Source organism: Lampris incognitus, chromosome 3, assembly GCF_029633865.1.
Source record: "Lampris incognitus isolate fLamInc1 chromosome 3, fLamInc1.hap2, whole genome shotgun sequence".
In the NCBI taxonomy this organism is placed as follows: domain Eukaryota; kingdom Metazoa; phylum Chordata; class Actinopteri; order Lampriformes; family Lampridae; genus Lampris; species Lampris incognitus.
Window position 1 is genome coordinate 85056593 of NC_079213.1, and position 19054 is coordinate 85075646.

The 19054-nt window shown below is 40.9% G+C and overlaps 1 protein-coding gene across 1 annotated transcript in view; it reads right to left on the reverse strand.

Annotated features, from left to right (window-relative positions):
* Window positions 1-19054, reverse strand: part of jak3 (Janus kinase 3 (a protein tyrosine kinase, leukocyte)) — an 83639-nt gene that overhangs the window by 40313 nt on the left and 24272 nt on the right. The window contains exons 9-10 of the mRNA XM_056276841.1: window positions 6461-6585; window positions 5714-5845 (exon numbers count right to left, since the gene is read on the reverse strand). Of these exons, the coding sequence (XP_056132816.1) occupies window positions 5714-5845; window positions 6461-6585 (257 nt within the window). The remainder of the gene's footprint in view (window positions 1-5713; window positions 5846-6460; window positions 6586-19054) is intronic.

Here is a 19054-nt window from a genome sequence, read left to right on the forward strand (position 1 = left end):
CCTTTCGTTGGACGCAGAAAAGGCCTTCGATAGGGTAGAGTGGACTTACTTCTCTTTTTTTTTCTGGGAAAAATTGGGTTTAGTAAAGATTTTATTTTGTGGATTAAACTTTTATACTCAGCCCCTGTAGCTTCAGTTATCACCAATGACTTACACTCACCTTTCTTTCCTCTCAAACGTGGAACGAAACAAGGCTGCCATCTATCCCTACTGCTATTTGTTATTGCCATTGAACCCTTAGCTATTTGACTTTGTAGTGAAGCAGGGTTTGAGGGTATAGACCTTTATGACCTACGTCACGCATAGTATGCACGCGCATTTTGGCAGCAAAAGAGGCAACTTCTCCATCTCCAATCAATGCAGAGTGCAAGTGGATTTTTGATCAACTGATATTTACATTTTTAAAATGTCATCTTGTTGTGTTGTGGGTTGCCAGAACAGGTCCAGCAAAACGAAAGGTATTAATTTCTACCGCATTCCATCAGGGATAAGACTGTTCAATGCAAACAGGAAAAGATTGTGGCTACAAGCAATAAAACGACTGGACTAGACCGAAGACATCATTAAAAATGCACACGTATGTGGCGCCCATTTTATATCGGGTAAGTTAATTCTGTTTATGTTAACTTAAAATGGTGTTGCTTAAACTGAACGTTATGTATCGTTAAGTTAATTCTGTTTTGCTAACTTAACTGTTAAGAGTCCAAGCATCTTGTTAGCTTGCTGGCTAGTGGCTACAAACAAACTATGCACCCGTTTGCATTAATTGCTAACTTCAACTTTATGATTAGGTCTACTTACCCTGCCATGCACGTGCAATTCCCCGTCGAGATGAAGCTGCTGGCTTTGTTGACAATAACCCACGCTTGGTACATTACAGTCTTGTGTCCTTGTCGTTGGCTTGATAGCACCTCAGATTTCAGGGCGAAGAAATTGTTATTAAGATCGCAGTACTCTACATCCTGGGCATGTCCGCAGACAACATAGTTGTATGCGTCCATTGACTTGTATGCACGCAGTTTATCCTTCGTGTAAACACGAGGTTTTTCAATGGAGTATGTATAAATATCCAGCCACTCAATAGCTGGCCAATTTATCACCTCATCCACCCATTCCCTTATTGAATATGGATCGGGAAGTCGGGTGCCATCACTTAAAGTTAATTTATTGAGGTAGCATTCGCGATCTTTCGGATTAAGCAACTTTAGGTATGACCGCACTTCCGCCATCTTTTGCTGCCAAAATGCGCGCATACTAAATCACATGTTCACTGTTTACCAACTGTAAAAGGGTCTACTAGGAGAGCTGGGATCACCAACAAAGTGTCATTGTACGCGGATGACTTACTCTTGTATATATCTAATCTAACCTCTCCCATTCCTATTATTATATCTGTACTGGAGCAGCTTGGCAGATTTTCAGGGTATAAACTGAATTTTCAGAAAAGCCAACTTTTTCCTATAAACCCAACTGCCACAAGAATGCCTCATTCAGTCTTTCCTTTTAAATGGAGGGATAGTGGGTTTAAATACTTGGGCATCTTCATCACTAAATCATTCCCTCATATTTTTAAGGAAAATGTCCTACCTTTATTAGAATGTTGTAGTTGGTCTGTTGTAGTTGGTCCACTCTGTTGCTATCGCTGGCTGGCCATATTAACCTTATCAAAATGGTTGTCCTACCCCAATTCTTATACCTCTACCAACATATCCCAGTATTTATTAGGAAAAGCTTCTTCACAAAATTATACCAGACTATATCCTCCTTTCTATGGGGAAACAAACCATGGTGCATTAAGAAAGCGTATCTCCAATGGCCTAAATTTAAAGGTGGGATGGCCCTTCCAAATTTTCTTAATTACTATTGGTCATGTAATATTCAGAAGCTTCTCTACTGGCCCAACCTAGAGAACACTCCTCTTTGGGCACAAATGGAGATGTCCTGTTCCCAGCAGTCTCTTTATTCTTTAATATTTTCAGGCTTACCACTTGTCTCTGTCGTCAGCTCTATGCCCATTGTTACGCACACTGTAAAGATTTGGACACAATTCAGGAGGCAATTTGTTCGTAACAGACCATTCTCTCATTCCCCAATATGTCGGAACCACTTGTTTAAGCCATCGTGTATTGATCTCACCTTCCAAACCTGGTTTGACAAGGGAATCAAACCTGTCAAAGATCTGTACAACAAAGAGACTTTCTCATCATTTTAAGACCTGTCTGAAAGATTCAACTTGCCTAGATCTCATCTGTTTCACTATTTCCAGGTTAGACTTTTCTTACAAAAACAATTTCCAGAATTTCCAAACCATCCTACTCATTCTTAAATTGATTCCATTCTCTCTTTGTACCCCAATGTAAAGAGCCTAATTTCAATTATATATACTGAAATAGGTTCCATTATGTCCGAGACTCCTAACCATCTTAAAGTTACTTGGGAGCAGGATTTGGGTGTGGAGCTGAGGGATGGGACGTGGGGAACTGTGTTGGGGCTAGTTCACACCGCCTCAATATGCACTAGACATACAGTTAGGTCCATAAGTATTTGGACAGTTACACAATATTTGTAATTTTGCCCCTGTACACCACCACATTGGATTTGACATGAAGTATTTGAGATGTGATTGAAGAGTAGACTTTCGGCTTTAATTTAAGGGGTTGGATAAAAATATGGCATTAACTGTTCAGGAATTACAACCATGGATATACAGGGTCACCCATTTTCAGAGGCTCAAAAGTAATAGGACAAACAAACATAACTAGGATTATAACAATTATATTTAATGTTTGGAGGAAAATCCTTTCCAGTCAATGACTGTCTGAAGTCTGGAACTCATCGACATCTTCAAATTCTGAGTTTCCTCCTTTGAAATGCTTTGCCAAGACTTAACGGCAGCTGCCTTCAGTTGCTGGTTGTTTGTGGGTCTTTTGGCCATTAGTTTGATCTTCAGCAAGTGAAAAGCATGCTCAATTGGGTTGAGGTCAGGTGACTGACTTGATCACTGATGAATATTCAATTTTTCTGCCTTGAGAGACTCTTGGGTTGCTTTCTCAGCTTGTTTTGTGTCATTATCCATCTGCAGTGTGAAGCGCCAACCTCTCAGTTTTGTAACATTTGGCTAAATCTGAGCAAATGTTATATCCTTATAAACATCACAATCCATCCTGCTACTTCTGTCAGTAGTCACATCATCAATAAACACCAATGACCAAGTTCCACTGGCAACCATACATGCCCATTTCATAACACTACCTCCACCATGTTTGACAGATGATTTGGTATGCTGAGAATCATGAGCTGTTCCTTTTGTTCTCCACACTTTTCCTCTTCCCATCCTTCTGGTACAAGTTAATCATTGCTTCATCTCTCCGAAGAACCTTGTTCCAGAACTGGGTAGGTTTTTAGATGTTTTTAAACACAGTCTAATCTGGCCTTCCTGTTCTTAAGTGACACCAGTGGTTTTCACCTTGTCGTAAACCCTCTGTATTTATTTTCATGCAGGCGTCTCTTGATTTTAGACTTGGACAATGATACCCCTACCTCTCAAGAGTGATTTGACTTCACTAGATGTTGTGAATGTGTTTGTCTTCACTAGGGAAAGAATTCTGCGATCATCCATTGTAGATGTGTTCCGTGGTCTTCCAAGCCTTTTGGTGTTGTTGAGCTTACCAGTGCATGCTTTCTTTTTAAGAATGTACCCAAAATGTTGATTTGGACACTCCTGAAGTGTTTACTATCCAGCTGATAGATTTCCTTTGCTTTTTCAGCCTAATGATGGCCTCCATCACTTGTATTGACACCTCTGTGGACTTCGTGTTGAGAGTTCTGATGAACAGCTACCAAATGCAAATGTAAATACTGGGAATGAACTCCAGACCTTTTATCTGCTTAATTTGTCATGGAATAATGATGGAAAAGGTCTTACTTGCCCATGAAACCACTTGTTAGTCAAATGTCCAATTACTTTTGATCCTCTGAAAATGGGGTGACCATATATAAAACTGGCTGTAATTCCTGAACAGTTAATGCAATATTTTTGTCCAACCCCTTAAATTAAAGCTGGAAGTCCACACTTCAATCACATATTAGTTACTTCATTTCAAATCCACTGTGGTGGTGTACAGGGGAAAAATGACAAATATTGTGTCACTGTCCAAATACTTATGGACCTAACTGTAGTCTTATACAATATTAGATCTTACATCGCATTCATTATACTAATGCTAGACTAGCAAGGATATTTCCTGGTATAAGTGATGCATGTAACCATTGCGGACAATCACCTGCAGACCTGCTTCACATGTTTTGGACCTGCCCTTGCTTATTTAAATTCTGTACAGACATTTTTAAATCCTTCGGGGATATATCTGGTGTAGGCGTTCCACCTGATCCTCTTACGGCCCTGTTTGGCATTCCCCCAGGACAAACACTCCCCTGTATCTGAACAGAATTATGTCTTTTGCCTCTCTTTTAGCTAGATGTCTTAATACTTTTGAAATGGAAACATGTATCACCACCACCTACCCACAGTAGATGGATCAAAGATGTGTTATACTACATCAAGTTAGAGAAGATTAGATTTTCCCTGATAGGTTGGTTCAATGAGAAACTTTGAAAAAACATGGTCACCTTTTCTGGACTATGTAAAGACCTTAACAGTTGCTCCAGAGGATGGGGATAGCTAAAGACACAGAAGGTTAGACAGAATATTCTGCATACATACATACACATGCATGCACACACAGTGTTGTTGTTGGGTTTTTTTTCTTTCCCTTTTTCTTTTTCTTTGGGGGTCCATGCATGTTTTGCAGGAGCCCTGGTGCTGCTGTGGTGGCATGACTTTGAACGAAGTTCTGTCTTTGATTGTCACCAGTACTACCTTTTTTTCCCTGTTTGTCTCTGCTCTGGGGTGGAGGGGAGGGAGGGGATGCATATGCTTGATTGTTTGTTTGTGATGTTGGGAAAAAAAATCATAAACCCAATAAACAGATTTTTTAAAAAGAATTTTGAGAAAAATTTTGGACATCCAGGATTTAATGTCAGAGAGGCAAGTTGTGAGATTTGCTAGGGCGCTAGGATCTGTGGATTTTAGTGGCATGTATAACTGAGTGTTATCAGCATAAAAATCGTAGAGCCATCGTGATTTTGAATGACCTGGCCAAGGGGCAGCGTGTATATAGAAAAGAGAAGGGAGTCAAGAACCAAGCCTTGAGGGACACCTCAACTCAACTCAGCCACCGAGGACGTAAAGTTACTCAGAACAACAGAAAAAGTCTGTTGGTGTGGTAAGAGTATAATAAACTAAGAGCTGAGTCCTTGATGCCAACCCGTCTCTAAGCGATCTAAGAGGATGTTGTGATTGACCATGTCAAAGGCAGCACTCACGTCCAGAAGAACCAAAATTGAGCAGTCATCTCTGTCTGCAGCCAGCAACAGGTTATTAGGGACCTTAGCTAGAGCTGTCGCAGTACTATGAAGTGCTCTCAAACCAGACTGTATACTATTAAAAACAGTAGTGTTCATAAAAGAAACCAACTGTGAAGAAATTACTCTCTCCAGAACCATAGATAGAAAAGACAATTTGGAGATTTGTCTGTAGTTACTTAGGGACCGGGGATCTAGAATGAATGAACTACAGTGAAAAAAGGTTATTTTCTTCAATAATGCACATAAAACTTCGTTTGGTGATGTATTTTCTTCCTCAGAGGCCAACCTCCCAGTAGTTCTTGTGATTGACATCAAGTTCCTTCAGTAAGACCTCCGTCACGTGCTTTTCGCCATCATGGTCGTCCACCTTCCTGCCTTTGAAAATCCTGGTAAAGGATCCCTGGCCAAGGCATTCATCCTGAAGAGATCCATACAGAATATACAGTAAGATGTCTCTCATCATAAATACAACGTCACCTTTAATTCATTTCCAGTTGCAAATATTGCAAAGTTTGAATTGTAGCAGTCAAAGCAGTAGAGGTAGAAATGGTAGGTGCAGAAGTAGTAGCTGTGATAGTTGTATCAGTAGTAGTCAAGGTTATAGTAAGAGTAGTATCAGTACATTTACTAATCTTACTTTAGAAATGAAGTAGCAGTAAATGTCTTAGTATTAGTGGAAGTGGAAATAACAGTATCAGTTGTTGGTTTTGTAGTAACAGTAATAGTACATGTAGTAGCGGTAGACCTAGTAGTGGAGGTAGAAGTGTAGCCCTAGTAGTGGAGGTATTGTAGCATTATTAATGGTAAGTAGTTGTAGAAGCACTAGTAGGCCTAGTAGTGGTGGTAGTAGTAGTAGCATCAATAGCAGTAGTGGTAGTAGGCCCAGAAGTAGTTACTTAGTTGTCATACAAATAGCTTAACGAATAGTGGTGGTACAAATTGCAGTAGTAGTAGAAGGAAATTAAGTGAACGAGTGATCAGAGTAATTATGTTTGAAAAGGTTGTATACCGTATATATCTACTCCCTACTCACCCATTCAAGATCCTCATATTTAACCATGTGAAACTGAATATGGTTAAATTTGTTTCTTTCTGTTGTTGGGGAGCCATGGCTTTCTACTGAACTGCTGTTTCTTATGACAATCAAGTTTGTGAGCTCTGGAGGGAGAGTAGGCGAGACATTTATTGTCAGTTGCTTATGGGGGAATGACGATGTATTGACAATGCATTGGTAAAGCACTTTGAGTGGCTGTTGCAGCTAGAAAAGCGCTGTAAAAATGCAACTTGATTAATTGATTGATATGCCTATATCTCAACTCATCATTAAGGTGATATGTTTTTGTACTGAGTTGACAAGAAAATAAATCTGTAATGATGTTACCTTTAAATTGTTGTTTTATTCTAAATCAGTATGCTGTGTTAGTTACTTTAAATAAAGAAGTGCCCTTAGTCAACTTGCATGTTAAATTAAGCAATAACGTATGCATGAGTTATGTTCTATGTTTATTGAAACTAATGTAGTAAGCATAATATGAGTAAGTACTCATTATCACAGTAAGGTCGTATAGGTCCTATAACATTGCAGTTATTATTACATGTGTTCTGAATTACAGCTTTCATATCACAGAAGGTGAATCAGTTCATCTGGACACAACTTTTAGTAGGAGAAACGTTTCTTCATTCATCCAAGTGACTTCTTCAGTCTCAACTGACTGCAGGTGTCCCCAAACTTACAAACAATACAGTGGCATAACGACCGAAAACAACGATTGGTTTCATATGCAAATTTCTGTGACCATTAACTAGAGTTTCAGTGGCAATGTGTACTATTCACAGAGGTTTGGGGAATGTTTGCAATCACAGCATCGTAAAATGGCGACAATTGTACGCCCCCTGGATTTGCTGATCTACTACTACTACTACTTTCGGCTGCTCCCGTTAGGGGTCGCCACAGCGGATCATCCGTTTCCATTTCTTCCTGTCGTCTGCGTCTTCCTCTGTCACACCAGCCATCTGCATGTCTTCCCTCACCACATCCATAAACCGCCTCTTTGGCCTTCCTCTTTTCTCCTTTCCTGGCAGCTCCATATTCAGTATCCTTCTCCCAATATACCCAGCATCTCTCCTCCACACATGTCCAAGCCATCTCAATCTTGCCTCTCTTGCTTTGTCTCCAAACCGTCCAACTTGAGCAGTCCCTCTAATATAATCATTTCTAATCCTGTCCTTTTTCGTCACTCCCAGTGAAAATCTTAGCATCTTCAACTCTGCCACCTCCAGCTCCGCCTCCTGTCTTTTCATCAGTGCCACTGTCTCCAAACCATATAACATACCTTGATTTGGAGCAGACAGGTATTTTTGTTGATTTTGGATGGATTAAGCTGGCCATGGGGTCTGCTATACTGCGAAATCCTTGATTTGCTGATCATTTTGGCTAAATTCAGTCAGCCCACAGGCCACTGACTTTTGACCAATGACAGCACAGACAGTACATACAGTGACGCACTATGTAAGCTTCTGTTTAGATAAGGTAGGCCGAAGCCTATAGACCTCTTAAAAGACCACCAGACACATTTAGCTTTCCTGTGTACACATTGCTTGTCTGTCTTCTATAATGACTGTTATTTTTGCTGTGCTTACCAAATTGTTTTATTCGGGACATGTTTGACACAATGTGTTGCAAAACAGTTATGATAAAAACAGTTGCAGTATTTATTGGCAGTCGATTCAGTTGAGACACGTTTTGTTGTGCATCCTTAGGTGAGCCCTTCTCTGACATGGTAGGTAAGTGATTCTGCATTCTGTTCTATCATGTAGCATATAATTCCCTCATTCTTGCATATGTTGTTCTTGTTAAAAATGGCATGTGCTAATGTATACAGAGAAAAATAGTCAAATGGTGTGTGTGTGTGTGTATGTGTGTGTGTGTGTGTGTGAGAGAGAGAGAGAGAGAGAGAGAGAGAGAGAGAGAGAGAGAGAGAGAGAGAGAGAAGAGAGTTTTGGCATTAGGCCATTGTTATACTTCTCTATAGTGTTGTAGAGCACTTGCTATAACAAGGTATGTAGTGTCGTTGCTCAAACTTGGTATCTCAGATGTTATGTTGCTGTTGTTGCAGTGTGAACTATAGCTTGTTTGCAGTCACGTGATTCTGATGACGCGCGAGTTTCAGATGGAGGGCAGGAAGTGAAAAGCAGAATGGACGAGATGGAGCTAGTTTAGCCCGAACTGTGCTAGTTTAGACGATATTATGAGAGAAAGGTATAAACAAAAAGTAAGATATGTTGGGCATGATCCTGCTGTTATGAAGAGGGATTTTTTTTTTTTTGACAAAGTGGTCACTGCACACACGCACGTAATCCGACTTCGCTCCTCCCGACCGCAGACGACGGTTCGTATGCCATTTTTTCCAGCGTTTTCGGTCAATTTCTTGCATTTTTTCCCTCCTCATGAACAACAACTTTTGGTACTCAATAAAAACTCCTTGTGGTTTTTCAGTTAATGACGCCAAACATAGGCATTTCGAAAGTTTGTGATAGTGCTTCCTATGTAGAAAATCACTTCCTGCCCTCCATCTGTAGTTAGTGATGTCATATGCAAACAACATAGATGGGTGTAATATATTTGTTAGCGCACCCACCCAATATCACCACCAGCCATCACTGGTGTAGACTTTAGAGTCCTGGTCTGATGCGTTAGCTCTCCTGTGTTGTGCCATCCTCTTGGCCAGCATCTGTTTGGTTTCCCCAATGTACAAGTCACAGCAATTCTCCTGGCACTGAACAGCGTACACTATATTCAAGGCTCAGCGTTTTCGGTTTTTGTTTTTCAAAGCCATCTACTATGCCAAATTTCGCCACAAGAGGAAACTGTTAAATAATCTCACATGAACAGGAACAACTTTTGGATCTGTGGAAACATGAAATCCAGGTGAAAATCAGTTTAAACCGATCTGCTGCTTTTAAAAAATCTGGGTATTTTTCGGTGAAAATCTGTAAAAACCAAAAACGCTGAGCCTTGACTATATTGCTGTGTTTGGGACCCGATCCTTGGGGTGGACCAACTTCTGGCACAGTCTGTTTTAGGGTTTGAAAGCAACCGAGACGTGTTGTTTGGAAAATATGTGTCTTAACTGTTCCGACACTCCCACCACATACGGAATAACCAGTGGTTTACGCTTAGGCAGCTCTTGTCCTTCTCTCTTCGATTGGCTGGTATACTGTTTGGACATCTTCCTGGCTTTGACAAACACCCAGTTAGGATAACCACACTTAATCAAGGCATGTTTAATGTGGGATTTTTCCCCCTCCCCTGACCGCTGTTTCGGTGGTGACATTGTCAGCTTGGTGGTACAGCGTCCTGATGACTCCTAGTTTGTGCTCCAGTGGATGATGAGAGTCAAACCTTAAGTACTGATCAGTATGTGTTGGTTTAAGGTAAACATCAACAATCCCATCACCAATTGCAATTTCACACTCTAAGAAGGCTAACCTGTAATTTTTCACATCCTCGAACTTGATGTGGTCGGTGAAATGTGATACGTCCTGAGATTTAATTTTAACACAGATGTCATCCCCAGATCTGAACCAATGGCTAGGTGGTACCCCTGGATAGGACATCAGAGCCCTCTTTTCTACTTCCTCCATATAAAAGTTGGCCACTATAGGTGAAACTGGGGAACCCATAGCACGCCCATGCCTCTGCCTATAGTACTGCCCCCCCCCCCCCCCGTATGTGAAGTACATGGACTGAAGACACAGCTTCAGGAGCAGACACACTTGGTCAGTGTTAAGGGTGGTCCTATTGCTCACAATCTGTCACCATGTTACAATACTGTGATTGGAACTATTCCCCAATCTGTGATGTGTAGTAAATAGGCTTAGCCTGTGGTTGCGCTGCTGCTATAATGTACCTGTTGAATGACATGTAACACCATAGCAGAAGGCATTCAGTAAAAAGAGCCAAGCTGAATCAACGTGCTATCCATCTGAGTTAATCTAAATAACAATAATCTAAATAAAAATACATATATGACATGGTGTCAGAAGTGGGATTGGCAAAAGCGGTTTGATATCTGCAGAGCTAAAGAACCTACACAAAGCCATCTGAGAGCTTTGCATGAAGAAACTGAAGTGGCATTTAGCACGCTAACTAAAACGAAGCTAACAAAAAGCCTAAAGAGAGCAGTGTCAGTGATAATAAATATGACTGCAGTAAATGTGGATACAAACATCTCATCTCATTTCATCTTCAGCCGCTTTTCCGGGGTCGGGTCGCAGTGGCAGCAAGCTAAGTAGGGCACTCCAGCCGTCCCTCTCCCCAGCAACGCCCTCCAGCTCCTCCTGGTGGGGGAGGCATTCCCAGGCCAGATTGGACATGTAGACCCTCCAGCATGTTCTGGGTCTACCCCGAGGTCTCCTCCCAGTTGGCCGTGCCCGGTAAACCTCCAAAGGAAGGCGCCCAGGAGGCATCCTAATCAGATGCCCAAACCATCTCAACTGGCTCCTTTCGATGTGAAGAAGCAGCGGCTGTACTCCAAGCTCCCTCTGGATGTTCGAGCTCCTCACCCTATCTCTAAGGCTGAGCCCAGACACCCTACGGAGGAAACTCATTTCAGCCGCTTGTATCCGCAATCTCACCCTTTCGGTCACTACCCCGGAATATGGATACAAACATGAGGCTCCCTTTCGGTCACAACCCCGAAACATGGAGACAAACATGAGGCTTGCAAATGTCCTGTCTATGGTCAAACATGCAAAGTGTGCAAAAGAAAAAAACCACTATGGTCGCTTGTGCAAAGCAAAGAAACCAACAGAAGGCTATCAAAAAATGGAGCGATATTTAATGAAATTGAAGAACAAGAGAGTGAAATGTTTCTTGGAGCTCTTGAGTCAAAGAAAAGTGGAAAGAAAAGACGAAAAATTAGAAAAGAAAAGAAACTAACATAGAAACAAAACAGAAAAAATGGACTGAAGTACTCAAAGTAAATGGCAAAAAGCTTACATTCAGGTTGGATACCGGTGCAGATTGCAATGTTTTGCCTCTCACAACCTATCGACAGGTGGCTGAAAAGGATGCACAACTAATTGAGTCCAGCATCAAGTTGGTTGCATATCCCCGCCACAAGGTGGTGCCATTGGGCAAGGCAAAGCTAAAAGTGAGTACAAAACTGAAGTGCATGAGTTGGAGTTCCAGATAATAAAACCCAACTTCCCAGCTATCCTAGGTGGTGATTCCTGCGCTCAGATGGGACTGATAAAAAGGCTCTACAAGGTGGAAAATGAAGTGGAAACAGCCATTCTAAAGGATTACAATGATGTGTTCACAGGGTTGGGGTGTGTGCCTGGACAGCCTCACATTCAAATAGATCCAGCAGTAACTCCAGTTATCCACCCGCCCAGAAAAGTCCCTTTAGCACTGAAGGACAAAATCAAAAGTGAACTAGATAGAATGGAGAACCTCGGTGTGGTTGAAAAAAAAAACAGAACCCACTGACTGAGTTCACAGCATGGTTACTGTCAACAAGCCAAATAAAAAACTAAGGCTCTGCATAGACCCCCAAGACCTCAACAAAGCCATAAAGAGGGAACACTATCCCCTGAGGACAATAGAGGAGGTTGTGGCTAAGATGCCAGATGCAAAAGTATTTTCTGTATTAGACGCAAACCATGGATTCTGGCAAATACAACTAGAGGGGGATAGTTCTAAGTTGTGTACCTTCTACAGACCATTCGGTCGGTACCGATTCAGACGGCTTCCTTTTGGTGTCTCGTCAGCTCCGGAGGTTTTCCAAAAATGCATAGTGCAGAGACTGGAGGACCTAGAGGTGTTGTAAACGTTATTGATGACATCCTAGAGTGGGGTGCTGACAAGGAACAACATGACAAAAGGCTGAGACAGCTTCTGGACAGAATAAGGAGCATAAATATCAAGCTCAACAAAGACAAATGTAGGATTGGAATTACAGAGATACAATATATTGGTCACATTCTGAGTGCTGATGGCCTGAAGCCAGACCAAGAAAAAGTCAGAGCAGTAGTGGATATGTCACAGCCACAGGACAAAGCTGCACTGCTGAGGTTCCTAAGTATGTTGCAGTACCTCTCAAAGTTCATCCCGAACCTGTCTGATGTAAGCACTCCGCTGAGAAAGCTCTTGGAGGGGGATGTTGAGTGGCATTGGGATGCACAGCAGCAACACGGCTTCGAGCAGCTGAAGAAACTGGCAAGCAATGCCCCAGTTCTCAAGTATTATGATATGAACAAGGATGTTACATTATCAGTGGCTGCGAGCTCTGAAGGATTGGGAGCTGTGATAATGCAGGATGGACAACCCGTTGTTTATGGCTCGAGGTCTTTTACCAACACACAGAAGAGATATGCACAGATAGAAAAAGAACTGTCAGCCATAGTGTATGGGTGTGAAAAATTCAAACAGTATCTGTATGGAAAAAAAGGTACAGGTGGAGTCTGACCATAAACCACTTGAGGCAGTGTTCAAAAAAGGACTACACAAAGCTCCTCCCAGACTACAGAGGATGCTGTTGGCACTGCAGCCTTTTGACTTGTGTGTAACCTACAAACCAGGAAAAGAGTTGCACCTTGCGGATACACTTAGCAGAGCTTACCTGCAAGAACAGTCTGAACAACTACTTGAAGAGGAAAACTGAGTCAGTTCGAAACTGCAACAGCAGAGGATGGTGAAATGCAGCTCATGATGAAAGCGGTTCAGTCAGGTTGGCCAAGTTCCGGCAGAGATAAAGAAATACTGGACGTTCAGAGTAGAACTCAGCTGCTCAGAAGGACTTGTTTTCAAAAACTCCAGACTCGTTGTCCCTTAAAGACTGAGAGCAGAAATGCTTAAAAAAATCAATGAAGCCCATCTAGGGATTGTCAAATGCAAAGAGAGGGCAAGCGATGTATTATTTTGGCCCGGGATGTCCAAACAAATTGAGGACATTGTGATGAAGTGTAGCATCTGTAACACTTTCAAAAAAGAGCAATGTGAAAGAACCACTGCTTTGCCATGACATTCCAGATTGACAATGGGCAAAACTGGGTGTGGATCTTTTCCATTTTGATCAAAGTGATTATCTACTCTGTGTAGATTACTACTCGAAGTATCCGTAAATTGCCAAGTTGCCCCAGACAACAAGCAAACATGTAATTGTAGCTCTGAAATCCATGTTTGCAAGACATAGAATCCCAGATGAGGTTATGTCAGACAATGGACCGCAGTTTGCGAGTAAACAGTTTGCAGCAGAGTGGGAGTTTAAACACTCTACATCAAGCCCAGGATTCCCACAATCCAACGGTCAAATTGAATGAGCAATCCAGACCTTAAAAAACCTGATCAAGAAAGCCGAGGAGACCCATATCTTGTTCTCCTTGAGTACAGAAATGCACCTTTGGATGGAGTGAGACTGTCTGCTGCCCAACTGTTAATGGGTCGGCGACTGAAGACAAAACTACCAGTAACTACGCAGCTGTTGAAGCCTCAGCTGTACAAGGAAGTGCATGGACAAATGAGGAAAATACAGTTCAAACACAAACACTACTTTGATCGAGACGCGAGAGACCTGCCTGCACTACAGGAGGGTGAGACTGTGGGATTCAGAGTGGGCAATTCATGGCAACCAGCTGTTGTGAAACATTGCCATGTTCAGCCAAGGTCTTTTGTGAGCCAAACACCTGAAGGCAGCACCTTTCGTAGAAACAGGCGACATCTGCTAAAGAGTAGAGGACAGACTTCCAGAACTGGACAGAACAGGTCAGGAACAGGAGGACTTCACAGCGTCTGCTATTGAACCAGCAGACATCACAGTGATGCCACCTGTCGATTCTCCTATAAGAGAGATTGTTACACCGGAGGTGACTACAACTACAACGGGTCCAGTAAAGATCTCACACTCTGGGAGAGTGATTAAACCTCAACAATGTTATTCACAGTAAAAAAAAAAAAGAAGAAGTGAAGTAGAGTGAATGTAATGGTGGATTCTTGTTGTTACATTACAGGTCACATACTTGTTTAATATTTGTACTGAGTTGAAAGTAACATTGCATATGTTTTGTTGATTAGTAAAATAAGCCAAGTGAGAAAAAAAAGAGAACGGAAAATTAATGGCTTTAAGTTAAGGATAAACATCTGTAAGATGAAGCACATAAATGCTTTAACAATACTTAGATTGTTATTGAGGTTATTATTACATGATTGAGGTTTATTTGCTTTGTTTACATATTTAGGTGTTCTGCTGGAAAGAGGGAGATGTGATGTGTAGTAAATAGGCTTAGCCTATGGTGGCGCTGCTGCTGTAACGCACCTGTTGAATGACATGTAACACCATAAAAGAAGGCATTCAGTAAAAAGTGCCAAGCTGAATCAACGCGCTATCCGTCTGAGTTATTGTGTGGCCTCACTGTTTTTTTTAAGCAATATATTTATTGAATTTTGTTTGCAAATTACATCAAAACAAGTAATAGCACAGTACAGCAAACATTTTCACCCTACCCCCCCATAACCCCGTCCCTATAACAAGTAATACAATTCAAAGCAGGGTTAAAGAAGATAATAAAGATAAAAATTAAATTAATAAAAATAATAAAATAAAATAATAATAACAATAATTTCTTTCACAGACTGATTAGAGGGTGTGGTTTTTTTCCAGTTGCTTTTACGCATATAGTCAGATAGAGTTGTTCTACTCCCCCAGAGCTTGTTCTTGATGAAGCAAGTTACCAACATTAGTATTACGTCTTAAGAAGTTCAGAAACAATCCCCAGATTTTATCAAAAACACTTTGTTTACGTCTAACAATATACATTATCCTTTCCATTGACATGTTTGAAGCCATTTCTTTAACCCACATACCAATTCTTGGTCCATCAACACTTTTCCAATTAAGAGCAATTACACGTTTTGCTTGTAATATACACATATCTATAAATCTGAACTCATTGCTATGTAAATGTGGGGTGGTAGGATATAAACCAAGAATAAAAAGCTTTGGACTCAATGGTAATTTCTTTGACAAAATTTGATCAATCATATCAACAACATCTTGCCAGAAGGTTTTCACTTCCACACATTCCCATATACAGTGAAACAGCGTCCCCCTTGCCTCACTACACTTAATACAGGTATCAGGAATATTGTCATTAAACTTGTGCAATTTAACAGGAGTTATATATATGTACGCATCAGCCATTTATACTGTAGAAGCTTTAGGTTGCTGCTAACTGTCTGTCTCTGGGCCTCTTTACATGCCTCACTCCATTCTTCTAAAGATATTTCCTCCTCTATATCTCCCTCCCATAATCTCAGTTTTGTCTCTGATGATTCATCAGATCCAGATACAAATAAGTCATACATAGTTGAAATTAAACCTTTATCATAACAGTGTTTTGTGACTGCAACTTCTAATATAGAAATGGTAGGAATGTCTAATGAATGGCTTTGACAGGATATAAAACTCCTTAGCTGAAGATATTTGAAAAAATTATTCCTTGGAATGTCATATTTGGTAGATATTTCCTCAAAGGACATGAATACTTCATCCTCCTCCCTGTACATGTCTTGGACTTTCCTTAACCCCTTTTCAGCCCATAATTTAAATCCCCTATCATTTTGCCCTGGTTTGAAATTGGCATTACCCCAAATAGGACTGAAGCGTGACCGGGACATATTTATATTCAAATACTTACAAGCATCAAACCAAACATCAATCATATTCAATATTATAGGGTTGTCTGTATTTTTCTTCAGATATTTACGGTCTGCTGAATACAAATACAGGTGCAATGGTAAGCCCGGTTTAACAGAGCAGGCTTCCAGATCAATCCAAGCTGGGGGACTTCCAGATGAGAAGTAAAACATAATCGACCTTAATTGTGCTGCCCAGTAATACCATTGGATATTTGGACATTTCAGGCCTCCTCGATCATATGGTAGATAAAGTAAAGATAGACATAATCTAGGACGTTTAATTTGCCAAATAAAGTTGGTAAACAGTTTCTTGATTTTCGTGAACAAAGATGAAGGAGGGGGTAGGGGGATATTCTGGAACAAATAAAGAAATTTGGGAAGTATATTCATCTCTAGGATATTAATCCTGCCGATCATTGAAATAGGTAAGGATGTCCAATGCTTTATCGAAGCAATACTACCGTCCAGGATGGGCTCATAATTTGACTGAGCAATCTTATTCACCTCAGGGACAATTTTTATTCCCAGATATGTAAATGTGTCTGTTGGGTTGAAGGTAGAAGCATAAACAAGACCATTCTTCCTCTCTGTTTCATTCAGTAACATTATAGATGATTTGGAGCAATTAACTTTATAACCGGATATTTTCCCAAATGATTCAATAAGGCTTAGGAGCGCTGGGATAGATTTGTGCAGATTTTTAATCATTAATATCACATCATTGGCGAAGAGTGCTACCCTGTGCTCCAGATGTCCCTCTCGGATTCCATAAATATCGCTGTGTGTCCTCACCGCTATAGCAAATGGTTCTATCGCTAGGATAAAAAGTAAAGGTGATAAAGGGCACCCTTGAGGGCAACTTCTGCAAATGTTAAAAGGTTTAGAAACCTTACTATTCGTCAAAACTTCTGCAGTAAGCCCTGTACAAAGCAATCTTACCCATTTGATAAATGTATCCCCAAGGCCAAATCGTGTTAACACCTCAAACAGATAAGGCCATTCAACACGGTCGAAGGCCTTCTCTGCATCAAGTGAAAGTAGGCCGTGTCAGGCGCCTCCCTCTGACTGTATAAAATATTGAGCACTCGTCTAACGTTATGAAAACCCTGTCTCCCTTGAATGAATCCATTCTGGTCTTCCCCCACTACTCTAGGTAGAAGATCCTCCAATCTTCTTGCAAGAATTTTACAGAGTTATTTTTGTATCAGAATTTAGGAGACTAATTGGACGCATATTTTCACATTTTGTATTTGGTTTCCCCGGTTTTGGGAGTAAAGTGATTAGGGCGCCCCTCATAGATGTAGGGAGAAGACCATTCTCAAAGGATTCCCGAAACATCTCCAAGAGGGGGTGGTATTAATTTGGTTTGAAATTTTTTATAAATGTCTATAGGGATGCCATCTGGACCCGCTGATTTTCCAGCCTGCATACACCCAATTGCTTCTGCAATCTTACATCTTGATCTAATACTCTACATTCCTCTTCCGAAATTTTAGGAATATTAAGATTGTCTAGGAATTGTGTTTGCGTGTCCAGATTAGGAGAGCACTCAGAGCTGTATAATTTCCCGTAGAAGTCTCTAAAGGCTTCATTAATCTCTGTCGGGTCCACTATAGTTCTACCACTTGGGACTTCAATACAATTAATAGACCTTTCTGTTTGTTGTTGTTTAATGCGCCATGCAAGAAGTTTTCCGGGCTTTTCCCCCTGATCATAGTAGGACTGTTTGAGTCTCATTAAATCAGCAGCCGCTTTATTAGCTGCCAGTTCATTGTACTGTGCTCTAAGCAGTAGCAGTCTTGTATGAACATCTGTAGGTATATTTCTATTATTATATATTTCTGTTTCCAGTTTTTTAATTTCCTCATCTAATGTCTTCATTTCAAGTCGTGTAGCCTTTTTCTTGGAACTAGTGAAGGAAATGATTTGGCCCCTGATAAAGGCTTTGAAAGCCTCCCACCTTGTGCTAGCAGAAGTCTGGGACTTGTTACATTCAAAATACAGGTCAATCTGCTTATCTAAGAAATCTATGAATGTAGGATCCGCAAGCCACCCGGGTTGCAAACGCCATCTCGGGGGGTCGCACACTAAGTTATTATCTTCATAGGTCAAGGGTACTGCAGCGTGGTCAGACAGAACTATACTACTATAATGACATTCATCTATTTTGGAGACAAGTAGCGCTGAAACCAAAAAGTAGTCTATGCGTGAGTGAGTTCTATGAGTACCGGAATAGCAGAAATATTCTACTGCGTTCGGTTTACCATGCCTCCAAACATCAAACAGATTCAATTCCTTCATAAAATGGTGTATCGTCTTTCTGGACTTACTGTGGGTATCATCTAAACCAGTTGACCTGTCTTTTGAAGGATCTAACGTACAGTTAGAGTCACCAGCTATTATGTATTTCCCAGGATGATTTGAAGCAGTCAAAAACAGACTATTATAGAATTTAGAGTCATCTTCATTGGGGCCGTAAACATTTATCAAAGTTAAGGTTTCAGATAATAACCTACCCTGGACTATAATATACCTCCCTGCAGGGTCCTTAACTACATGCTGTACCCGTAATGGAACCGATTTATGAATTAGTATCATAACCCCTCTAGCATGAGTGGTGTAAGGAGCAGACAACACTTGACCCTGCCATCGTCTTGCTATTTTGGGAACGTCCTCATCCACCATGTGTGTTTCTTGTAAAAAAAACGATTGTTGATTTCAAGGATTTTATCCTGCTCATTACCTGCTTCACCTTTGTGAGTTTGATCAAACCCCTACAATTCCACGAAGTGAATTTTACCTTGCAACTCTCTGACATTGATTCCGGTATGTTATATTAGGAACCGTAGTGAAGAAGTACTTTGACAAACCACACCCACTGATGAAAGAATAAATAATAAAATGAAACCACAAAAACCCACCCTCAAC